Source organism: Micrasema longulum, unplaced genomic scaffold (genome assembly GCF_059751315.1).
Source record: "Micrasema longulum isolate JH-2025_06_02 unplaced genomic scaffold, ASM5975131v1 h1tg002342l, whole genome shotgun sequence".
Taxonomy (NCBI): domain Eukaryota; kingdom Metazoa; phylum Arthropoda; class Insecta; order Trichoptera; family Brachycentridae; genus Micrasema; species Micrasema longulum.
In genome coordinates, this window is record NW_028279492.1 from 107784 (window position 1) to 133780 (window position 25997).

General features: G+C 32.5%; 3 protein-coding genes across 3 annotated transcripts; 2 read left to right on the top strand and 1 right to left on the bottom strand.

The window, feature by feature from the left end:
* The first annotated feature begins 1506 nt into the window (after window positions 1–1506).
* LOC148272404 (protein CIMAP1D-like) lies at window positions 1507–10170 on the top strand. The gene is made up of 7 exons (XM_088240095.1): window positions 1507–1707; window positions 2937–3055; window positions 4314–4407; window positions 6067–6244; window positions 6748–6834; window positions 8235–8334; window positions 10024–10170. The coding sequence occupies exons 1-7, from the start codon at window positions 1692–1694 to the stop codon at window positions 10111–10113; spliced, it is 684 nt and encodes a 227-aa protein (XP_088096221.1). The 5' UTR covers window positions 1507–1691; the 3' UTR covers window positions 10114–10170.
* mRpL54 (mitochondrial ribosomal protein L54) lies at window positions 10002–12145 on the bottom strand. Its single transcript, XM_088240096.1, has 3 exons — window positions 11931–12145; window positions 11688–11839; window positions 10002–10841 (listed from the first exon to the last, which is right to left on the bottom strand). Exons 1-3 carry the CDS (start codon window positions 12025–12027, stop codon window positions 10677–10679), a joined length of 414 nt encoding a protein of 137 aa, XP_088096222.1. The 5' UTR covers window positions 12028–12145; the 3' UTR covers window positions 10002–10676.
* A 170-nt stretch (window positions 12146–12315) lies between these two features.
* On the top strand, window positions 12316–25790 carry LOC148272406 (uncharacterized). The gene is made up of 12 exons (XM_088240093.1): window positions 12316–12526; window positions 13640–13771; window positions 15263–15412; window positions 17743–17817; window positions 19229–19340; window positions 20024–20125; window positions 21279–21464; window positions 22165–22260; window positions 23168–23263; window positions 23462–23573; window positions 24403–24575; window positions 25334–25790. The coding sequence occupies exons 2-12, from the start codon at window positions 13641–13643 to the stop codon at window positions 25472–25474; spliced, it is 1374 nt and encodes a 457-aa protein (XP_088096219.1). The 5' UTR covers window positions 12316–12526; window position 13640; the 3' UTR covers window positions 25475–25790.
* Window positions 25791–25997: the final 207 nt, after the last annotated feature.

The window sequence follows — 25997 nt, forward strand, 5'->3', positions numbered from 1 at the left end:
TCCTGGTTCATGCTCGGATGTTTCGAATCCAGGAAAGCTGTTTTCTTTTGACCCCTCTACGTCCCTCGATCTTCCCTTTTGTAATAAAACTTTCCTTATATCAACATATTTACTTCAGATACAATTTTTTCTCAATTTGGGAGATAAATTTGTGAATTAAAGTATGTTTACTCTTGATAATGACAGTTAATTACGGGCAATATGTCGGGGCCGCACTAGGCATCCATATAAAATTTGAGTTTTTATCGAGTATAGGTCGATTCAAATTTTACTCGAAAATAGCAATGTTAATCTTAAAATCGCATCTAAAATGAAGTATACAAATTTCAGGCCGCTACGACTAGCCATTTCGGAGATTTATTTATTTATTTATTTATTTATTTACGGACAAAGTCCATTATAAACATTACAATTAAAAGAAATTTTTACAAAGGAATAAAAAAATATAAGGAACAGAAATAAGCAGCAAAGACAGATGATAGATTTTTTAGATTAAGTAAAAAGCATAGGCTAACTATACAGATTCTTTAGCTGATTTGTAAAGAAAGACATCCTTACACCATAATAATCAAGATCTTGATGATCGTTCACCCGCCTGATCATTCTGGGCAAAGGCGACTGTGCACCATAATTGGTCCTGTAGTGACCGAGGAAAAGCATTTCATTATTTCTTAGTCTACGGGTGGGAACGTTAAAAAGAATCTTTTGCAAAATTTCAGGGGCATCAATGAGACAGTTCATAATTTTATACATGCAGATTATATCTGCAATGCATCTGCGTTTTTCAAGACTTGATATGCTTAAAAACCTCTCCATATCAGAATATGAATAGTCTCCTCTTTCCAATCCCATCTTCCATGCAATTTTTCTTATAAAACGATGTTGAACTGATTCAAGGCGCTTGATATGAACAGCATAATGAGGGGACCAGATTACAGATGCATATTCAAGAATAGGGCGAACTAGATGTGACGGACAAACAAACAAACTCATCGGTTGGGATTTATGTTTCAATAAATGTAACATAAGTATATTGTGAATAAAATTAAAAAATAAATAAGAAAATAAACACACACATGTATTTTCAGTTTTATAAAATAAATATAGGCGAATTATAGAAAAATAAATTGGAATAACAAATAATAAATACACAGGAACATATTTAAGAATATTTACAATGCAAATTAATATCCATTTGGCAATTCTCGACCTGAGTACGGCCGATTGTTTTGCTGCGAACTGTAGCTAACTTAATACCCAATAGTCATAGAATGGTTGTCCTACGTTTGGGCTCCTCTATAGCTTGGCACATTATTACTCTGAGAAATTCAGGATACATTTTATACCAACCTAACAAAAATAACTCTATTATATAGTAGACACCATCAGGACACAGGTAAATTATTATTTCTTTCTGCAGTTAGGTACCCGTTTACTTGTGTGTCCGCACTTAAAAAAAATTCCATTTTCAAAAAAAAATTGTTTTCTTTGTGAAAAATAATAGGAAGAAAATATTTTTTTATTGTTCAAAGTGCTGTGACTCTGCGCAGACATGTTTGGTGAGGGAGGTGAAAAATGTAAAACATGCTAGTAAAGCAATAAATTAAAAACAATAAAACCCAAAAAAAGTGTTCTTTCGGCCCTAAATTCTCTGTAACTTCATATAAAAATATAAATTAAGAAATACCAAGATGGGCAAACCAATAGGTGAGAACAATTTGATTTTTTATCTTTGAAAAGGGGAGATAGCATCTATAACATCTTGCTTTTCAGCATTATGCCAACATTGTATTATTTAAAAAAAATAAACTTATTGATAATTGATATTCTGTATCCGAGCGGATGTAGAATACAGTTCTGCGAGTGAAATAAAACCAGAACCCTGGATGTGTTTTGGACTGGATGGCTACTCGAGGTAAAAATCCTGAAAAAGGAAATCGAGAGGAGATAAGTCCACCTTGTAGAGTAGTGGTTGGCACTTTCGCCTACCTTAAATATTTGTTTAGAAGGTATTTTTACACTCTAATATTTCACTGTCCCTTTTACAAAAGGATTTTGAGTATTATGCAATTAAAATCTATAACCTAAGTGGTGGAAGTCCACTGTCCATTAAAACAATTAGTAAAGAGAAAATGTACAGAAAGGCTATAAAACAATGTATAGTGGAACTAGGTAGAAGTAAAATGGATTGTCTCACTCGCCCAAACCAATATTGAATCATCTGCTCGACAAATGTATAGCTTATTTTTATTATGCATTTTTTAATATAAATAATATAAGTATACATAAATGAAATATAAACTTAAATACGTAGTGCATAAAACTGTCTGAACATTTTGTCAATTATCTCTGTATATTAAGTCTTTTTTGTACATTCTCAAATGTTAAAATATTTAAAAAAAAGTATATTGTTAAGTCTCCTTGGCTCGTGGTAACCCCCCCCAGTGAGGTTACATTATTTTTATTATTTATCATTGTTTATTATGTGGAAAAAAAATGAATGAATAACCGCATACCGAGTGATACTTATCGATAACATGATATTTATCGATAATTTTTTATAATTCGTCAAGACCGCCATAATATGAAATGTGGCAGGCATAACATAATTATGAAGTGTCAAAATTAACAATTAAATATATTTTTTTGATAAATAATTATTATTATTAAATGTGTATAACAGTATAATTATATTGAGTAAATAAGGACGTTCAGTGTTTTTTTTCATTTGTTAATAGACTATCATATAATATAATAGAAAACATTTTTACATCTAATTTCCCACAGCACTGAACTTCTTCATTGTTTTATATTGATCTGAGGTCGAAAATTGCAAACGTCAAAATCTTCAAAGTCGTTTTTCTCAGTGACGGGGGATGCGATGTATGCTACCAGAAATAAGAGCGACATTTTGAATAACACATTGAACTTTTTAGGTCCCGGACCCGGCAACTACAAACTTCCCAGTACTGTGGGTTACCCATCTCATGACGCCACCAAAAAGAGAAACCCCCAGTACTCTTTTGGAGTGAAGGGGGGGTTAGGATATAAATTGGTATGAGTTTTGATTATGTTTTTTAAGTACAAAAAAAAATTCCTTTGATCTATTGCAAGCAACATGTCTTAAGCCTGGATTCATGTACTGAAACAGATTCACACCCAGTTAGAAATCTTTTGCCTTGATGAATGAAGAATATGTAAAATCTTAAAATACTATAAAATATTTCATTGGTTCAGGCAGTATGAAAGAAAGCCTAGGTGCCTCTTTCTAAATCACTGTATCCAACTGAATTTCATATTGGTAATTAATACCTACTTGCTACAATACTTTTTTGAATTTCAGTTTTTTTCTTTCAAGATTTGAATATGATTTTTAAAAAAAAACCTATCTAACAAATGAAACTTACAATACAGTTACTGTAGTTTTGTATCAATGTCTACCGTACATTCACGGAGACTGGACCGCTGTGCATGTGCACATCACAAGCCCACTGCGTGATATCGCATGATTGGCTCATTTAACACCACGCCAAAAATCTATACGGCACGATAAAATACAATACGGTGGATCGATATTTATTGTTCTACTATTTTTTACTTATTTAACACCTGGCAAACACGATAACTAGTACATCATGAGACCGACTAATCTTCAGTTGATTTCCTTTTGCAGGATTTTTACCTGAGAGTACTCGCTAAATTTAAATAATGATTTTGATGAAATTAACGTTAAAACTAAAAATGTTTTTTGAAGTAATAAGACAGGCGCCGTGGCGCAGTCGGTTAGACGGCCAACTGTGAAACTCGCGTCGCGGCTTCGATTCCCGCCAGTTGCGAGGAAAAATTTCTAAGATCTTTTCTCAATTGGCCTGGGTGTTATGGTGTTTTTTTCATAGCCTGATCCCATATTCCCTCTTATACATTTGGAAAAATTGGTAATTTTTATGTCTTGTTTCGTAAAAAACTATTTTTAGAGTAAAACTGTGGCAACCCCCTCTCCCCCACAAAAACAAAAAATCACGCCGGCAATGTGAAACTATTTCCTAAAAAAAAGTTTTTAGAGCAGTGTGGAACCTTCCCCATGGAACTCCCCATGAAAATGATAACGAATCTACCGATTAATTTTCAAGAATCCTCTAATTTTAGCTTAATGAAGTTTGGCAACGCAGCCAAGCCTCTAAAAAGAGGCTAAGTGGGTTATTCCTTTTTAAAAAGTCTCAAGGGATTGAAAATCTTTTACCAAAATTTTACCAAGAAGGCTTGTCAAACATATGGAAGTAAAATGTGAATTGACAAAATAATGCTATTTCCAGCTTGGCCCAGGTCCGGCATATCAAATCAAGAAAATAACACAACATGGACCAGTTACTGAACCGGCGTGGAGTTTTGGGCTTAAAACAGGACTTCGTAAGTTCGACTAAATTTATTTAAAAATATATTTCTCTTTTATTTTAGGTTAACTATTAGTTTTATTATGTAAATAAAAGTTGAGTGATATGTGAGTAAATCCACAAATTCGGAATAACCAGTGAATGTTGCACAGTGTGTAAGGTGGCCACTTAAACCAGCCAGTGACAGGTTACAAGCCCTGTCATTAAAAAAAATGGTAATATAACATTCATACAGAAGTTTCTCGAAAATTTATGAAAAAAAAAAAACAACTTTGAAAGACGTCACTAATTCTTCCGAATCAACCAATTATTGAGTATTGTGATAGATTTCCGGTTTACAGGAAGCCAATTCACCAATCAGCAGAACTCACCGAAGAGAACTTGTGATATCACGCGAGGAGTAATTCCAAAATTACACAAAAATCATAGCGCTGATAATACACTACATGAAAATATTTTTTTTAAAATTTGGTTTAGTTTGATAGTTAATTCAATTTTTTTTTTTTTTTTGAAAACCACTGAATTTGATTTCTTGAATCAAATCAAGTCTTTCATTCATTTTTTATATTTTAATCGGAACGTGAGATCACAAATGAGTAAATAAATGTCCATTCTAGGGGTACTATTTTAGGTTTATCCAACCAATGGAAGCCAAAGCTTGTACCAACTCATGCACCATAAATTTTTGTCTTTGTCTGGTGCAAGAATTTCTTTGTCTGCGCCTACCTCACTTTTGTCAATTACATTGTACAAATAATCATTGTTTTTTTTCATTTTAAATTAGTTCTACTCCAATGCAATCAAGAACTTTTGATGTTACCGAAAAGCTCAAAGTTCAGCGCTGTTTCGCTGTTTTTTTTTTTAATAAACCCATTGATGACTTTGGTTTTGATTTTCGAGTAGTTACAACTGGAACTTGAAGATATTTTCTCTAATAGGGTTTAAAACGTCAAACAGAATGGGTTTTCCTAAATGAATGAACAGTGAATAAAAACCTCGATACTGATAGTTTATCTATATATATATAATTATCTAAAGAAATTTAGAAGCCGTAGTCATGCGGGCTTTGGTACTGCAATGACCGGCAAGATGGGTATCACTGAAACATGTCTTTGAGGGCTTTGCGAGCAAGAGAGACCAGACACTAATATCTGTTTTTACTCATACCCTTTGTAGCAGGGGGAAAATGTCCATATAAGCAATCGCTTGCAAATGGTAAGCTGCACATAATCATGTGCAGCTTACCATTTGACTGTCGATAATAATATTTGATAGTAACTATACTTATAGAAAAATTAGTAAAATAATTGTTACTTATTTTAAATAATATTCCATTCCTATTGAAAAAAGAACTTGCCGATTATTCCAGTTTATTTCTCCATAAAAAGAACATGCTATATTTTACATCTTAAGCGGTTGCAGTTATTTTCTACTAGAATAAGAATGCAGATTAGAAGTAATATTTGATAATTCTATATTTGGAAAATAATATTACGAACATTTTCTAAACACTATTTTCCTTTGATAATAGGAAAAATAGTGAGCAACCAGTGAAGGGTGGAAGGAAGAGATCTAGTTGCTTGACTGAGCGAACATTGTTCTATGGTCGCCTGGCGGTTGTTTAAGTTTGTCAATTCTCGGCCAGGCTATCCAATATATTTATCCCGATTTCTAGGTCCCTTCTCTGTACCGGGTCCCGGGGTGTACCAGCCTGAGAAGTGTCCCCCGATGAAGACCAAGCGGGCTCCCGTATACAGTTTCGGAGACAAACTGGCCAAAGACCTCAAGACTCTAGGACCTGGCCCTAACGCCTATAGCCTCAAGCCAATGTTCGATGCCCAGCAGTGGTCCATGTCAGTATTACAAAATATTTACTTGCTAATTTTGAATACCAGATCCCGGAAATACCACTTCTTTTTAAGTATACTTGATGATCACGCAAAGGAAAAAAATACATCAAGTGTACCAGCTGAGTCCTGTTAAATTGTAAGAAGTATATAATATGTATTGTAAAAAAAAATGTTTTGCAGAATAAAGTGAGTGAAAGTCTGAATACATTTTTTTTATTTTATAATTTAAATATAAACACAAACATTACATACGGTACATTTTTTATGAATGTCTTTTAAAGTTGAAATTGTCAATGTTTGAACACGTGTTTATTATTTTATACGCAAAATGGTGTCAAATAAGGATTTTTGCACTAAAATATTTAATTTCGTAAAAAAAAGTCTTCACTTGCAAATAATGGTAGGTAATTGGTAGGAAACATATCTTTATTTGTAAACAGTTCCAAGAACTTTTTAAAACATTTTCTGTAAAAGGGAAATATATATATATATGTATTTATTTCCAGGAGCAAGCGATTGGATCCAAATACTAAGCCCAGATCCCCCGGTCCGGCTACCTACTTCCACAAAGACATTGAAGTGTACAAATTGGGGTAATTTTCAGAGAAATACTACATATTAATAGTGTGTCAGTTCATTTAATATAAGATCATTATGTGTGCATTGATGATTTCTAACTTGGCCCTAATAGAAATAAAAAAATCTGAACGACAAGTTTAGCATAGAAGCCTAATTTTCTTACTGCTACCTCACAAGACAGACAGAAAGCTTTTGTTCTAAAAAGCAAAACTAAATCAAATTACCCAGAGTTGGTACATAATTATTTTTTCAAATGAGTGATCTGTAAAATAATGAGATTTTGTAGGCTATATATGTTACAAGTGCATAATAGATAGCATTTTTATTTGTGGGTAATTACATTTCTTGCCATTATTATTAATGAACTAATTCTGTCGCATGTGATGAAAAAATACTATAATTACAACTGTGTAAAACATTATGTATATATAATTTCAAACCAATTTGTATTTATTGAAAAAGTAGACAATAAATTATGTTTTTCACAATTTTATTAGTAGGCACATAAATTTTTGTTTTATGTCAGTGACAATATACAGTCTTGAAACCATGTCAATCACTGTCAGAAGTGTCCACAAAATAAGGAACAGTCAGCGGATCTAAGGAGACATTTTGGGTGTTTTCTTAAGAGACCGAAGAATAAGGAATGAGGAAATGAGACGCCGTACAAAGGTAATCGATATCACAGAAAAAGTGGCAAAACAAAAATGGCAGTGGGCGGGTCATGTGGCGAGACAAGACATTGCTAAGCAGACCCCCAGAATACTAAATTGGAGACCACAGAGGAGACGAATTGATGGCATTGTTGAACTCGTGGGACATGCGTGGAAACAGCGTCTAGGGCAGAGCAACATGTGAGAGAGGGCAGCAGTGGAGAAAAACACGCTGATAAGAAGAAAAAGAAGGCACATCAAAAATAACATTGACATCTGTCAGCTTGTTACAGTCGAGGAAATAAAAGGCACCTATGCAGAAATATGAACAAAAGAAATGTGTATATCTTTCTCACATGAGTATTAGTATGTGTGCTATGATTTGCTTTCTCTTTTCAAATTGTTGAGGGCATCACAATATTTGATATATCTAAGAGGAAGTACGTATGAAAATAATGTGTATTTATTATGGCGTCGACGGCAATCCATCACCGCATATGTAGTATCACCGCCTAAGGCATCTAGTTATAATATTTGGTGGTAAATATATTCAAACATTGCTCGTAAAAACAAAAAATTGTAAAGCACAATTCAAATGTTAGATCATTTTAAAACGAAGAAAACGTTTTAATCTCTCTCCTCTAAAACGGTCAAATTTGAGTTAAGTGGTGATGGATTGCCGTCGACAAGTGTTTGTAGGTGTTTATTTTTCAAGTACGAAGTAAATATTTATGACAATTTTTTATGCGTAATTTGTTTAGTTATCCGAAATATTCCATGCGAGGGAGACATCCATCAGACAAGGCACCCGCATCTCCCGGCCCGGCAAGATATGGACCAGATCTCTACATGCCTGGAGATGTAAGTCAATTATTTACTGACATATTTTTCCTATCATAAAAACAGTCTTAGGCTCGGAAAAGTCCTAAAAAATATAGTTTACCCATCATCCGTGTTGACCATTTTCACAACGAAGGCTTCAAACCACAATAGGGAAATATCATATTTTTTTAAACATTTTCAAAGTAGTAAAGGTCTATGAAATACTGTCCAGTAACAAAAATAGTTTTTCTGCTAATTATTAGTAGCAAAAAAGTATTTTTAAACTTGAATTCCCCCAAAAAGGCTTAACATGTCGCGTTTTTCTAGAAGCACATTTTGATTTAATTTCTTTTTTACATTTATTTATGAAAACGTTTCTCCACAATATCCATATTGATTATGAAAATACAATTAAGTATTCTAAATCCATTTCATATATTTTTATCGGTATTCGTAGTATGTGATATTTCCCAATTCTGGAAAAATCAGTCTCATTTAAAATGTGTTTTAGACAAATTGTGTAGGTCTTATACACATCCTGGCAAAAGGATTTGAGTCAATAGACGTTTGGGTTCAAATTATTTTGCCAGAATATGTATAAGACATATATAATACATGCCCAATGACCATTTTTGAGGACATATTTACACATTTATATATGTGTGCATGTACATGAATACATAAATAATAAATGTAGTATTATACCCGTATGCAGAGACCAACCTTAAGGTGAGGAGAGTACATTCTATTGTCTTCACCTTCGGGTTATTCTCTGCATTTGAAATTAGAATGTACTTTCCTCACCTCAAGTTTTGTCTCTGCATACGGGTATTAGTCTGCCTTAGCACGGGTCTTCTCCTACTAGGCATTACTCGAAACTATGATTACAAATGAATAAAAATAAAAATAAATCAGTTTAAAACAGATTCAAAATAATGAAATCGCTTTTTCCAGAATTATGGTTTGAAGTCGTTGTCCCTAGCATGGTCTCTGATTAAGGCGCCAGTTTACACACTGTGTAACATTCTCCATTCTGCCTATATTTAAACATCTACATTTCCTCAACTCTTACACTTTTTTGTGTGCAAAGTGGCCACTTAAACCAGCCAATGACAGGTCATAAGCCCTGTAAGTGCCTAGACATCTATATTCTCTTCTCAAAAATGTTTAATGACTCTGATCTTGATCATTTTTGTTACATGAAGGTGAAATGATCAGTTAAACGTTTCGGGTACCAGTCCTAGGATTATTAAATATTCTAGTTTAAAACACTTTTATGAATAAATATTTCATGTCGGGATTGAACCTGAGACCTCTTGCATGGTAGGCTAAACGTGCTGACCATTTGATCGCAAGGCGGACACACATGTTAGCAGATTTATTTTAGGCATCTGCTTGTAATTTGGTGTTTCCTTTGGTAAGATTGAAAATATTTAGTGTGAGTTTATTTTTAAGCCTTGACAAAGGAACAGTCATGTTCTGAAACCGGTCAGAATATTAAATTTATGATAGAAATTTTACACAAATGAAATGCGTGGTTAAATGATGAAAATAATTATTATTTAAAATTACTTTCATACTAGAAAAAATTACCTATTAGATACTAATCTACCAATTGACCCTTATAGATTTGTTCTACAAATAATGTGAAATCGATGTGTGGCACAATTGAGTTAATTTACATTCATGTAGACTCAGCTATATAATTTTGTTTCTTCCTTTTTACAGGCATCCTTCAAGTTTTCGTTTGGTAGGAAACACTTCGAGTGGTCGCCACCTCTCTTTACAGAAGCTGACAATGTGGAATGTAGGAGCTGAAGAAACAAACTATTTGGCAAATCTAAATTATTCAATTAATAAAAAATACATTGCTAATTTTGTTTTCATTCTAACAACTAAAGCCTGTCTTCTGCTCATCTGTACCTTATTTATATTCAGATAATGCTGTGACTCGCCTTATGTACCAATAATAATGATGACATCTTATTTGGTATAGAAAGGTCACATTTACTTAGTACATCTAAAATACAATGTATTACATTTTTTTTTTCAAATTTATCCATTACTTTAAATTGGGTGTTAACAAAAGTTTTTTTACCAAATTATAAAAAGATCACAAAAAGTAAAACAAAATGGTAAAGGTTATGTGTCTTTCGAAAGAAAATTTTCTGCTCTACAAAATATTATGTTGCTTTTACGCTAAGTTTGATTACAAGCCTATAAAATGGAATGTTAAGTAGACAAAAGGTGGTTTGAATATGTTCTAAATTGAAATAAAAGAACACATTTTTTTGTAAATCAGTACATTTCAACAAATTGAATACACATTTTTATAATAAAACTTACATAACTACTTTTAGTGCGGTGAATGCAATGACACTTTATAAAAATCTTCTAAGCTTTCTAAGCCTGTTGTTTCTTCTCATTCCGATGGTGCGTACTTTTATCCAATATTCTTTGGTAGTAGGATCCATTTCTTCAAGAGTTTTAGGCTTCGTGGTTCGAAGTTCCCATAGCCAATCTGGATATTCACTATCGGGTTTAAGCTGAAAATTAAAGGATAACTAATTAAGAGTCTAAACTAAATAAATAAGGGTTTCAGCTTACTTACAAAAATCAGCACATGGAAGAGTCGAAGAAATTTAAAAAAAAATGTAATTAGTTCATCATTTTTTTTTTAAAACCACTGCACTTACTCAGTGTCGTAGGATAAAGTAAAACGGCATTTTTTCCGCCGACATAAGAGCGGCTATTGTTCTACTGTCCTGCCCTAATTCAAAAGAGGAAAATGCGGCTGCATGCGGTGGTGGGGGTGATCCATTGTTCTGCAGGGATATCTCGGGTACAATGTCTCAGTTTATTGTCCTGTCCTCAAAATTTCTGTTCACTCTAGGACAATATGAGGACCTATTGTCCTTGTGTGAACGCTATTTAAGAGGATATGGAGAGAATTATGATGAACAGTTATTTGAAAATAGTTTTTCCGTCACTCTCAGATGCAGCTCAAATCGACAAAATCCTGGTTTCGTCGTCCCATTTTCTGCACCCCAAACTTGGGCAATTTTTTTTTTAGAGAAAAAGTATCGGAATTAAATTTTCTGTGCACGCGGCGACTTCACGAATGCGCGCGGCGAAAGTGGGGCATAGTGTATTCAAATGAAAATAACATTTTTATATGTATAAATTGTATGTATTTATTTGATAGGTAATATATTTTCTTTACTAACTTTGTATACTATGTGGAAATCTGTTATTAGTTCTGAGTTTATACACTATATCTGTTTGTTTACTAAAAATATGTATGTAGAACTGTTGATTTCCCAAATAAAATAAAATAAAATATGATTCTACGCTCCTTCTGGACAATTCTTAATTCTATGTTAATAACATACCTTGATATCTTCACCTGTTTGGTAAATGTTGCTACCGCAAACATAATTGACTAATTTTGAGGCATCGGTTTCAACAGGAATAATAACTTTTTCTACGACCGCCCCAATTTTACCACCGAGCTTCTTTTTGCCTTTGCCAAGACCCATTATGGCTGAAGACAAAAGAGAATTATTAATTTAAAATGAGAATTTATATTATATTTATATAATATAATCATAAACAGGTCAAATGAAAATTATTACCTCCAATATTTGTTTTAACCGCATAGTGACGAGCACAAGAGTAACTCATAAGAATTCCCGGCTTTATGGCAGAGAAGATATAAGAAGCCATATTCATTAAAAACTAAAATATCAAGAGCCAGGCAACAAAAACTTATGACATTTGAAGTGCTTTTTGAGGTTACATTAATTTTCAAACCTGGTGTTGGTAGCAGTAAAAATAAAGTATAAAGTACATATTTTTTTGCTCAGACGTCTGTAAAATAAATACACTCGCTAGCTCTAATTTATTTAAGAAGTATGTTTAGTTTCAATAACCAAAAAGCTTAAGTGATTTTTGGCGTTTTAAAAGCAACCTTATGCACTTTTCTTTTAGGATCACTTTATTCGATATTGAGAAAATCCCCTAGTAGTTAGAAAGTCCAATGACAGCTGTCATTTAATGCAGAAGAAAATATTTGTTGAGGTATCGCGAAAACGTATTGCGCATATTTGGTCAAAATCTTTCCAGACACTTAAAGGAGTTATTTTTAGTGGTTATCAATTACATAAATTCGTTGTCGCTTTGGGAATACAAGACATCCATTTTCCAGTTTTCTAATTTGACGCAACATATTGTAAGTATAGAATGCAAAAATCGTTTTCTTCACGTCACGAAAATCCCAATGTCCTTTATTACTCAGCGAATTCTCTCAAAATGCAGATGTGTTGGTGTTCCGACAACCTTTCTCATAGTTAAACCTGTGTTTCACTTGAATAAGGTAATGAAACGCATATAAAACGATTTTATCCGAAAACATATTTTTCCACCCATATTTCGTAGTTCAATTTATTTTAAATTACATAAAGTCATATCTAATTATATGTATAAGATGCCACCTCTTGAAATAAATTTTAGTGATGCAAATTCTGTATTTTCAACAAAATTTACTGCATTCATTTTCATTGAATGTATTCTCTTGTGACTTTGTATGTTTGTAACATTGTATGGTATCTTTTCTCATTTAAGTATTTGCTATCTTTATTTATGTTACATATTTGAAATGTGTTGTTCGCAATGCCTTGTACAAGATATTTTTAGTGTCTAAACATTAAATTATTATAGAAAGTCTTACGAAATTTTTAGTTAAATATTTCGTAGAATTTTAGAACTGTGTCTTATTTTACGTTTGACATAAATTACACAAACCTAAAACCATATGTTAACTAAATCATTTGAATAAATCTTTGGATCTATGTAATTACAAAATAATCCGTTTTGCATAAATTTAGATTAAAATTAATTTCAACATTCCATAGGGAAAGGTTTGAATTATTCCCAACTGATCCTTAAACCACCAGCTATTTATTGTGTATGCAGTTGATCAATAAAATTCCATAAGGTGTCCAAAATAACATACTTTATTGGACTAAATTCTACTTTACTTTTTAAATATATACAAGAGCGTTTGTTTATATTGTGTAATTTTATTTTATTTATTATCATATTTTTTGTTATTTTTTACATATACATAAGAGGTAAAACAGTATTAAAAAGAAAACATAACATGAAATACACATTAACAGTAAGAATAATAAACAAAAAATCCAACAATATACAAGAAGTACACAAGAAATGTTTATGATTTTTGTTCCTATAATAGACAGGTATAATATTTTTATATAATATAAGAAAGAGAAAAGAAAATATTCTGTAAAAGATCAGGAGGCACTTTATGATGATGTTCTAGAATGTCCTGGGGGGATTTGCCTGTTCTGCCGCTGTGCAGGATATACGAGTTCCTTCCCCACAAGGACTGCCTCTCCGCATCCTCAACATGTCGTCAGTGGAGATACTGCCTCATGTTCTCCAAGATCAGACGGTAACTTTATTTGACTTATATCATTAAACAGAAATTCAACATTTTATATTTGTCGTTAATTTGATGCATCTTAGAATGTTGTTTGCTAATATATCAAGTGTGTTAATAGATACACTTTTATAGAACTTATATTTTAATACTAAACGGGACAAAAGTGTCGTGGATTTAGGACAAAGTATGTTTTCCTGTGTTATTTTTATGTTTTAAGTGTATAATTTATTCATTTAAAATAACATTTGTTTACAAATTCATGTACTCATTATGGCTATTAAGGCTTTGCCCCGTGGTAAGCCATAATAATTATACAAGCAGAAAAAACACATAGTATTATAAATTAAATTATAATAACATGTGATGCAATAAAATAATACAGAAAAATATTTTTTAAATAATGAAGAATATGAATAAAACAATAAATAATCGGGTTGTGGACGGACCAACGTTCCGAGGTTCGAATCCCACTTTACCCCAACTTGATTCCATTTTCTAATAGTGAGTTATTTACAACTGGTTGAAAATGGCCCTCAAAATTAAATATTTGGGTAAATCATAAGTAATCAAATATTTCTTTTTCCCTTAGAAAAAAAAAAAAGAATTTTACAATAAATAATAATAATCAAAAAAGTAACCAAAAATAGTAAAATATAAATTCTAACTGCTAATAATTTCATGTCAAAATATTTGAGTGGAAATCTTGTTTTGACAGCTAGCTCAATTTAAAAAAAACTCATGGCTTCAACTGATCTTAACATAATTATTATTATAATTATGCTGAGCTGTTGCACTTGCTCCACACCACTCCCGCTGCAATCAAATCAGCCATCCTATCCATCAAATGGCCATCTTCTCAATTCTCATCTTTTTAATGTGCTTCTCTACTCATCTTCACTTTATTTCCCTTTTCTTTTCTTAGAATTAATTACATGTATCGTGTAATTGTTCTGATTTTATTTTGTGTTATTTTCTATAATGCTTCATATACTTTTAACCGTATATTGTAAGAGCCCTCTGGGCATTTATTAAATAAATAAATAACATCTAACTAATGCCATCTAGGTAGTGGAAACCGAATTAGTAGCACAATTTAATCACTGTACAGTCCTACGCAGAACAGGTTTCTCTAGTAAATAGGACTCTTAAATTACCTTTGTGTATAAAATATTAATTAAAAAAGGCCTTTGTTGCCATTATGCAACCGTGCTAATTTTACTTCTGGGGTAGTTTTATATGGACTTGTTCAGTATATTGCATTGCAACACAGCACCGTGAAGAGTTTATTTTGCTTAAAACCCTCTGGAGCAGTTGTTATGTCATTTAAAAATAAACACCGCATTTCAAAGGCTTGAATAATATTGTAGGTTTGTTTATAAGATAAGAAACATTAATTCAAACTGGCCATAATTCGCATATCCGTATTCATCCGTTCTTCATTCCAATAAAACATGCAGCCTCACCATCTGCCATTTTTGCATTTTCTTTGGTTATTTTCAGGGAACTTCTCCGTTTAAGAGTAAACAAAAACTGCACAGAGAAGAACATTTTCCTGACTAAACTTTACCGCCATAACCTGAAAAAGTTGGAATGTGTTCTCGCAAGTTCGTCTGAAGAATATTCCAAGTTTGGGGAAAATGTACTCGAGAGGTCAGTACTTATTTTTCATAATGAAATTTTATCAATAATAATTAACTTAATTTGAGTAACTAATCAATTAGCACTTTTATTATTATTATTATTTGTATTATATACACCGCACCTGATGCGTGTACATTGAATGTATTTTGAATATAGAAAATATAAATAGAAAACATTATAAATTTATGTGTTCGTCTAGGCGGTTTTTTTACTCATCACAAATCGGTTTGTCAGGAAATTCTCCATACTCCAGTAGGCATCTCCAGACTGTTAAAAGTTACATTATGTTGATCTTCTGATTCATTAGTCAGATATCTCCAAATTGCATGCTAAAATATACAGTAGAACTTCGATTATCTGGACTGATTGGGGATGTGGGTAGTCTGTATAACCAAAAATCCAGATAAATTAAAAAATATAAATATCGCCAAGAGAAAGAAAAATATTCCCATATTGTCTACATATTATTGGGAATGTTTTTATTGAAATACGTACACGCACATATTATGTAGATATAAAACTTTAATTCAAAATTATTGACAAATAAAAAAATTAAAAAACTGATTTTTGCTTAATATTAGCTTTCCTTTTAGAAACTGCCAAATCACATTTATTTTTGTGACATACAAGTTGTCTCGAGTTACATTCTTCCTGTCTCTCATACCACTTCATGACGACATCTAAATACTGAAAAGTGGAAGCGAAAAAGCTTTTCCCTATGTATTTCACGATCTTTAATAGATATCATGTTACCCTTTAAATCTTTCGAGCCAACCCAAACTTACCTTGAAATTTGGATCTCCATTCAAACTTGCGTTAAAATATATAGATTAAAAATAAAAATATTGGCTGACCAGGTGATCGCTTTTGAGTGAACCACATGAAGAGACACTCTTCGGCGTCATTTGTAGATACTCGGTCGTTTGGGAATATTCAGACAACTAATTTCAATATATGGTGCTGTGCAAATTAGTTAAAAAAAATATATTAAATCCAACCTGGATAATCGTGGTTCTATTATAGTAAGAAAATAAATATTCAAATAGTAACCTACAATTGAATATTCTTGATTTGTGCTTAAAATTTTTGTGTATTTTATCAACAGATGCAAAGTGTCTGCTTTATCATTTGAGCATTAAGGCTGTAGTCGGGTAAAACGAACCCAAAATTGGGAAATCATACAATTTTGCCCTTTTAAAACGAATGTATATTTAAAACAATATCTTATTGCCTTTTAGACTGACCTTCAGACAAGCCCTAATCCCTTTCCGAAGGGCTGGTCTGAAGGTCACGTAAAAGTCAATAAGATATAGTTTTAAATAGAATATTACAACCAGAATTATACTTTAAAAAAAAAAAAAAAATTCAATCCTATAAAAAAAGGTTTCAACTAATGTATTTCAATATTTATTTTTTTAAGTATTACTGAAGGCATAATTTTAAGTAGAAATAAAAGAAAATGTCACAAAAATCTATTTTTTTTTCTAAATCAAAAAAAAATCAATTTGGCCGCGGCCACTTTTATGTTAAATGTATTATCTTCAAATTATTACAGCAAATTTTTGTTCAATACTTAGTCTTTATTGAGCTCCCAGATACCTAAGTTGAGTCTAAATTTGAAATGGCGTAATCTGCCGGTCTAAAAGTAATTATTTTTTAGTTACATAAAACTTTTAAGTATATTTTTTAACAGAAATACCTTTAAAAAATATTGTTTTTATCTAATTTTTTTTATTTTATTTTTTATTATTGCGCGATTAAAAAAGAAACATTCGTTTAAAAATGGCAAAATCGTATGATTTCCTAATTTTGCATTTGTTTTACCCGACTACAGCCTTAAGGAATGTTTTTGAAATGATCCAAGAAATATAGCAAAATAAGTAATAAGTCAGTCTTTATAAAACAAGATTTCTATTTATTATATTTTGCCAAAACTTTAAACCTCTGAAATGAATATTAATTTGAATAAAATACTTGCAATTTTAGTCAGCTATTGGTAATTTGCAATGCAGCCATGCAAAATTAGAGCATTTAATTTTACAGCGAAGTTTCCCTAAAATGTATGAAAAAATTCATATTAATGAACTACATACTTTAAATGACTTGTTTAGAATACACTCGCTCTTATAAAATCACTGAGTAAATATTTTAATTTCAGTGCTGAACCAACTCGTTTCATGTGTATCATTTTAATAGACCATTGTTCTTCAAAACACTGATATTTCACTGTAGTAACGAAATGTGTGTGTGTTTATTGTATAGCTCTGTTTGGGCGAAGTCATTACGTTAAAAAGTATTTTCCATTCCTATATGCATACATATTTGTTTTTCATTTTCAGCTTTTGCAATTCCAAACTCCTTAGCAGTATCACCTTTGTACCGACAAGAGAGTTTGTTTCAATGGAAAGCACAAAGTAAGAATATTACATAGACATAATTATAAACATTTGTACAGCCTATAGATGGATAAAGATCGCGCATAATATACCTTTGATTAAAGATTATTAATACTCTTCCAAAAAATTGCTATAGTAATTGTTTTTTTTCATCAATGGATGTTTTTAGTATATCCCTTGATTATTGCTGTTCAATAATTGAAGACATGGTGTTATATGACAAAAACAGAAAGTAGGGATATCTGGTGTTAAAGTTTTGAACACAAATTCAAATCATGGATAAAAAAACACCCTCATTCGCTCTCAAAATCATTTTTTACTAAAAAGTATTTTTAATATTTAGTATTTTGATAAAATGTTTTCATATTTTTATGTATAATGGGTAATTCTGAACACAATTTTCTATTAAATTTGGCAATGTATCCAAAATAGTTTATTGGATTATAGTTCTACTTTATTTTTTATAAAATATACAAAGGGTATATTGTGACGCGTTTCGTCTTGTTAGGACATTTTCAAACAAACTAACTTAAATATTTACAAAGTTTCTTTACACACTAAAAATAATTGCTGTTTTATGTTTGTGGATTTCTATACAAGCCAAAATAAGTAGAGTAATTAAAAATCAATTAGGTTATACTGAGTATATTTTAGAGGAATATTTTGGTTATATTGGGGAAAACCTTTCATAATTTAAAAGTATTTGTTTAGGGTATGAATTTAAAATTAATATAATAATTATGTAAACATTGATTTCATTTATACATGTTTATTTTGAAAAATATTGTTGAAACTCTACATTGGTGTTTTATACAGGTTTCATTATATAACTAGGATTTATGTTTAATGTCAACTAAGGTAAAAATACATTCAGATTTTATAAAATTATTTCATTTTAATTTAATTGATTGGGAACATTACCAAATTTAATATGGAATTCTACCAATTGTCCTCATACACGATAAACTATTTTCTTTCACTGGACATGATATTCTAACAAGGTTTTGCTCCCCCTGTGTTCGATAAAAAAATTGCTGTAAAATGTACAGCTCGCAGGCTGCAAAAAGTTTCATGGGCCGTCAGTTGGACAGCGCTGCCTTTTATAATTAATTTTATCTATCTTCAGTCACACATCAGTCAATGAACCTTCTTACTTTCGATAATATTGTCAATCAGCATTGGTAAAAAACTCATTAAGGGACAGGGATATTACAATATTTCATTAATATGTTAACTAAACAATTTTTATTTCACAAGTAAAGAGTACTTAAAAATTACAGATTTTTAAAACTTGTTCTTAATAAATAGATAATAATTTATTCGAAGTATTTTTTTTTGAAAAAAGATTCCATCCATGCGTTTGTTTTGTTTTTAAATTGGAAAATTTATCCATCTTGAATATCAGTACATTATTTTTTCATAACACTAGGATCTTGATGATGTATATACTGCAGTTCTGTGACTTGCCAACCCTGACTTGCCTCAATATTCACGGATGTGGAGATCTCACGAGCTTTGCGCCATTTCTACTGAAGAGAATTGTGAGTAATGATGATTTATTTTCATTTCACTTCAAGGTCAATTACGATATTCCTAAAATAAAAAAAATGTGTACATATTTATTTACATCTTAACGGCGATTGTTGTTTACGTTTTGGAAAGCATTACATCAACCCAGGTGATGGATGTCGTAATGTTGGTTAGACGGCCAACTGTGAAACTGGCATCGCGGGTTCGATTCCCGTCAGTTCCAAGAAAAAAATCCAAGAAAGATTTTTTTTAAACTGGTCTGGGTGTTGCGGTGTATTTTTCATTACTTCCTTCCATATCCCCTCTATCTCACCTGCTGACAAGCCTCAAAAGAGAGGCTTAGCGGGTTATTACACATCAAATTTTTTTGTTTTTCTAATTTTTGTTTGGTGACAGTTTTAAATCACTATGGTTTTAAATTAGTAACATTTTTATTTGTCAAGGCGCTAATAAATTAACGCTTTAACCAGTGAACATTAGTAATTTCAAATACATACAGAAATGGTTCAATTCTCTACATCTTATATTACATAAATAAGTACATGCCTAAAAGCATTTAAGAATTTTCCTACTTTGTCGTATGTTTAAAAAACACATTTTTTATTCTAAATTTGAAATGATTGATTATCAATTGTTTTTATTACGTCTGATGTCTTGTAAATATGTAGGTATGTAACCACGGACTTGGTTTCAGAACAATAAGTCTGGATTTATAACTCTCGGGATGGGAGGGTTTCGTCCCCAGCTGAATCTGCCATATTGTCCACAACTTTTTGAGGGTTTCAACAGCTTGCAGGTAAATGTATATTGCAATATTTTAATGTTCCCAATTGAATAAATTAATATCAAGAACCGATCTGCAGTGAGGATAAATTACTCCGATCTGACTCTCACATTACAAACGCAAAGTCTATGGTTTTTCATATTTTGGGACTTTTTTTTTGACGCTGCAAAGGAAAATGTCATCAATTATTTTGAGAAAATACTTTATTGGCTGGTTTTAGTGAGAACTTTACACACTGTAACATTTGCCTTTCTCATTATGTTTGACAAATCCACTTTCTTAAATTATTTGTTCCATCTATTTTTTTTTCAGTCACGTTTAATCACAATTTACTTTGAAATGTTATACAATACATTGGTTTTTATAATATTTATTTTTAAACCCATGCATGCAGATCACCTGTTAGCCTATTAGCAATGGTCTAAAGGCCGTGAGGCCGAAGGGTGGCTTGTCAATAATGACCGCGTACTCTAGGCCATAGAGTTTCCAGGAGATAGATACCCCTCGGTCATAGAAATGGTGCAAGATTGCAGCCTAATCGAACTCCGTTGTCGATTCCAAACCATGCAACAACATCGTTAATTCTAATCCGGCATTCGCTATTTGAGTAAAGGGCTCTCAGTTGGAGGATTTTTATAGCTCTCTATATGTTTTTAGGAGTGTCCTAAAGAAACACATACATATTTAGTTCACTGTTCTCCTTTAGAATACAATGTATGTTGTAGATATGATCTGCACATGATCCACCAGGCAGAAAACGCCCCTGGTTCTCTCTTCATACTCGCATAATTCGGGCTCAAACTCTTTTCAATATAATATAAGCAAGCACCCTCGGTACACTAAATAGTGTAATTCCACAATAGTTATCGCAGTTTGATGGATCACCCTTTATACAACATGGTAATCTCCCCATTATCACTAAAGCCTTCACTCGGAAGTCCGTCTCTTCAAAGACCTGAGCTTAAAGGGCAAGAATTGATTTACGGGGACCCGTCACAATAGATCTACACATGTCGGAGTGTTTTCAGGAGCTTGGCATTAACCTCCTTCTACAAGAATAAGAATCTCCCTATTCATCTAGTCCCTTGGGCACTTCTTAAAGGGCTAAATTTTAAATTTTAAATAAATCGCTCTGTGAAAAATAAATACATCATTTGAATTTCAGAGTCTGTCACTAGACTACAGTGCTCTGGCTGAGGATCTGCTCTTGTTTTACAAGTGTCTTCTGCCCAGTTTGAGGAAGTTGTGTCTGAATGTGTGCGCCCGTCCCCCGAAAGGGTTTCGAGACCTCCATTCTGCCTGGCAACAATGGTCCGACACGCACCCCAACTTGACCGTCACTATCAACTGTGTAAGTATTCTTGTATTTTTATAATTGCAGCATATCCCGACTCTCTGTTACCTGAAGGTAAGGTGATCAAAAACCTGATCTGTCTCAGGTTTTTGGAAGGAATGTTTTAATATCATATTATGGAGCTTCGTAAGTAGTTCTGCATCATCGAAAAGTGAAATTTGAATAAGGCTACAAGGTCAGATTTTTTTTGACGATCTTGTAGCTACGAATTTACTATGAAATTTCTCTCAAATGTACGGAAAAATCTCAATACAGAGTTGTAATGAAAATGTTTGTTTCATAGTCCAGGCGGATACAGAATACAGTTCTGTGTGTGAAATAGCACCTGAATCCCGGATGGATTTCCACTCAATGGCTGCTTTCAGCTGGATAAAGAAAACGAGGAAAAATCCTAAATATGGATCCCATAAATCCTAAATCGAGTGGAGATAAGTCTGTTTGCCTACCATTCTTGAGGTCCTGGGTTCGATTCCTGACAGGGTGGATGTAAAATATTGATTTTAAAGGTTGTTTAAACTGCAATCTGTTCCTGGGTTAGCGCCCGAGGTATTTGGTTTTGCAAATGCAGTGCCCTTTTCACCACCGGGTGCGGAAAGGTGAATGGTGAATGAAACCATTTCAATAAATTTTTAATAAATGTATTTTAAAAATCAATTCAGAATGTAATATTTGAATATATGTTTTTTTACATTTTCAGATATGTTTAACTGCGCAAGTCCTACATGAGTTGAGTCACAGACTTATTAGGCCGACTCTCCCCCTGGAGATTTTGAGAGTTATGTTTTGCAAATCGGTAATTATCTTCTATTTCTGCTACTAAAAATTGACTACTTTTACTCTATCTTTACTGCTAAAAAAAATAATATGTATTCAAAGAAAGACGTAGAGTTGTTGTGAGAGACGTGAGTGGTAGTTTTGCTAAGGAATAAATCATATGAAGACTTTAAGGGAGCTTGCTTCGAGTACATTGGAAGAACAGAGGCGGCATTGAGACATTAAAAATCTTGATAGAATAATATGTACCGAACTTAAAATCAATGAATAAAACTCGGTATATCAGGGGGTCGTTAATTAAAATCGAAAACCCTTCTTTACCTCCAGCCCCAGGAAAAACTTCCTAAAAAACAAAGTTGTGGAGGAAGGAATTAGCCTCTCCCGGAAAGTGATTGGTGGGCGCTTAATATATAATAATAATTATAATAACACGGTAATGTTGATATTTTGAATAACCGCAGGAGAAAATAAATATTTGTTTTTATTTCCTTACTTTAGTGATTTTCTCAGTTTTAAGTTTAGTTATTGTTAAGGGAATTTCACACGTTCTCTCCACTAGCAATAGTTTTAACTTAGTGTGTTATCGGGCACACTTGCACGATTGTACTATATGAAGATAGCCCCACGGCGTAAATTCACAGCTCTAACCTAATAATATACAGTCTAGATTACCCTTATATCAATTAAATAATTTGTGTGTGTGTGTGTGTCATTGATTTATGGACCTTATATCCACGCATTTTTTAAAGACTTAAGACCACCAAATAATCTTAAAACATGCAGCCAGTTATTTTTTTGTTTGTGAGTAATTATTTAACAAAAGTAGTATCATAAAAATGCGTTAAATTTTTTTATATTTGTCACCCGAAATAACACTGTTATTTAGTATATAGAAAAAAAATTATAAATTTTATTATTACTTTCAGCTGGACAATGATATTGTGAGAAGTTTAGTGAATTATCGCAATACGTTTAAAGAACTTATGTGGGTGGATGCCATGTCTACGGACATGTTGAAATATGTAAGTTTAGAAAACAAATAATATTTTTATACTTTTTAGCTGTTCACTATAACTTTTTTATTATCTCTAAAATTTTCTGTGCAAATACCTTCAGTTTATAGCGTGAGTATATTAATACAATTTTTTTTTTAAATGTTTAATAAATTAGATTTCATTTTGTCGTGCTGCAAAATTATTTTATCGTGTACCCTATTTTAGAACTCGAGAATAATTGAAGCAAAACGCGAGCAGTATTTACGTCCTCAGACCACCAATCCTCTAATCATGATGTGCTGGAGGTGTACAAACTTGGAATATATCACAGTTCATGGTAAGTTCAGTGAACAGCATCTTGTTTGTATTAACATTTCTCTTACGAAGGAATAGTACTGTTCTGTTATATGGAATATGTAAGTGGTATAGGCGAATGCGCCAACCATTGCACCAAGCAGTGAACTTATATCTACTTGATTTCCTTATCAGGATTTTCACCCAACAGTGGCGATTTGGTACCAAACACTTATCCACGATTCTAGTTCTATTTCACACATAGAACCACATGATATTATATTATGTTCTTCATTTACTCGGACACGTAAAGGACAATTTAACTAAACCAAACTCTATTGGGTTATGGAGTCTGAAATTGAGCCACTGGAAAAAGTCGAAAGATGTGATACGAAAATCCCCAAACTACTCAAAAGGATGCCCTACCACGGTAGATAACAAGCCCTAGGACTTATCATTGAAAACGGTGGAAGAGATGGGACTTATAAGATACTAAATAATTTATATGACTGCCCCCTGTATGAGATGTATCAAATCCCAACACCAATTTACGGGGTCATAATTGGAAGCTTAATGGTCCCCAATTCCATCACAATCCTAAGAATCCAATTCCTTTCCAGTAGGGTGATTCCAAACTGGAATAAATTGCCAAGCCCAGTTATCCATTCTGTTTCGGTTAACTAGTTCAAAAACCGTTTGGATTCTTTTTTGAAGGAAGAAGAGCACAGACAAAACGCTGTATACAAGATAAAGGCACACCAGCAAAGGCTGCCTGCCTATAACAAAGATAATAAAGCAATTTTTAAACACACCAAAAATTCATTTATATCATTTTAAAATTCTGTAACAACCGATAACTGTTATACCTCCAGGTTACTGGCAGTCTCCTCACGACCTCCTAGGCATGGCGCGACTACGCGGCGACTCACTGAAGGGCCTGGCCGTGTCTGCCCTGATGCCCCCCGGAGTCCCCATGTGCGATCCCTTCTACAAACGCTGGCGCCCCCTGAATGAGCCGCCACACCTGAACGATGCCTACATGCAGGTTATTTCTTTATACATCATAAATTTGTTGAAAGGAGATTGAATGAGAGCACTGATGGGCTCTGAAAATCATAATTTAAATTTACAAACCTAATTCTAGTGTCAGTAAATTGAATGAACATTTGTTATTGCAGGTTTTTTTTCACTGTTGTATGTTTTTTTTTACAAAATGCTGAAAGATCCAGTTATATAAATATATATATATATATATAACTCTGCTATTACTACCATCACTCCATTTCTCCGTAGAAGTAGGCAGAGAGGATGGACCGCCACACACATCTATCCTGGTTACCGTTCATTCTCGCCATGTATACCTGTTTTATCATTCTTTCATCATCCATTTGTTCTACATGGCCAAACCATCTCGGAGACCTTTTTTTAATCTTGTCAATTATACCTGACCAAGATTTACATTCTCGCCTAATTTTATCATTCGCAACCCTGTCATACATGGATATCACACACATTAGTCCAAGAGATTGCATTTTGACCACGTTCATTCTGCTTTCATCCTTTGCCTACCAGTTCCATGTTTCACTACCATACATAAGTGTTAGGACTAAAATTCTATTGCGTATTGCCAGTTTGATTGACATATTTTTACTAACTGAATTTATCTACAAAAAGGAAAACAGTAAAACTTCAATTATCAAGGATCCTGTACTGTTTTTTTAGCCATTTAATGTGAGCTTAATACAGTAAAGTAGTTTTTAAAAAATTGAGAACTTATCTCAATTTAAAAATGAATTTTTATAGAAAATGAAGTGCTCGCTGAACTTCCCTTGGAAGCCCCTTAACGGAAGTGATCTCCATCCATCTCTCGTATCAGACCCCGATGAGAATCCACGACTCGTGCAAGACTACGTAATGAATGCCATCTGTCACGATATTTCCTAACTCTTCGGCCAACCTCTTGCCAAAGGTTTGAGTAAATACTTGTATCTGGGTACTAAAATATAGTACCGCATGTAACAACATTTTGTAACTGACACAGGAAGACATTGTATCCAACAAATATTATCCTAATTCTCATGTTGGGTGTATATACATGTTAGTTATAAGCTTGATGTTTAATCAAGCATGCGTTATGAAAGCTATCAAATGAATGGTGAAATATTAAATATTATGTACAGTATTTTAGCCCATGTGAAAGAAAATTGTCAAATCGTAATTTGAAAGTATTTTTTATGCAATATTTTGAATCTGTTTAAAACTAAAGAATTAAAATTATCTGTCTGAAGAGATAAAATCCAGTTTGTCTAATTTAAACATGCTCACAATATTTATAAAATATGTGAGAGTCATATTGTTTGATTCCACAATGTATATAACACGGATATTAGAAGAGATCGGTGACGAATTTGGCATCGTCGAAATGGCTGTTACGAAATCTCAAAAGATTCCTCAAATATATATTGAA

Bases quoted from the DNA above. Each gene is read 5' to 3' on its own strand.
- mRpL54 (XM_088240096.1), bottom strand. From the start codon at position 12,027: ATGAATATGGCTTCTTATATCTTCTCTGCCATAAAGCCGGGAATTCTT. The intron at 11,840-11,930 runs GTAATAATTTTC...TTTTGTCTTCAG, and splicing joins GGTTAAAACAAATATTGGAG to CCATAATGGGTCTTGGCAAA. The intron at 10,842-11,687 runs GTATGTTATTAA...TTTAATTTTCAG, and splicing joins AAACAGGTGAAGATATCAAG to CTTAAACCCGATAGTGAATA.
- LOC148272404 (XM_088240095.1), top strand. The intron at 3,056-4,313 runs GTATGAGTTTTG...TGCTATTTCCAG, and splicing joins GGGGGTTAGGATATAAATTG to CTTGGCCCAGGTCCGGCATA. The intron at 6,835-8,234 runs GTAATTTTCAGA...TAATTTGTTTAG, and splicing joins ATTGAAGTGTACAAATTGGG to TTATCCGAAATATTCCATGC.
- LOC148272406 (XM_088240093.1), top strand. From the start codon at position 13,641: ATGTCCTGGGGGGATTTGCCTGTTCTGCCGCTGTGCAGGATATACGAG. The intron at 17,818-19,228 runs GTAAGAATATTA...TCATAACACTAG, and splicing joins GTTTCAATGGAAAGCACAAA to GATCTTGATGATGTATATAC. The intron at 23,574-24,402 runs GTAAGTTCAGTG...TTATACCTCCAG, and splicing joins GGAATATATCACAGTTCATG to GTTACTGGCAGTCTCCTCAC.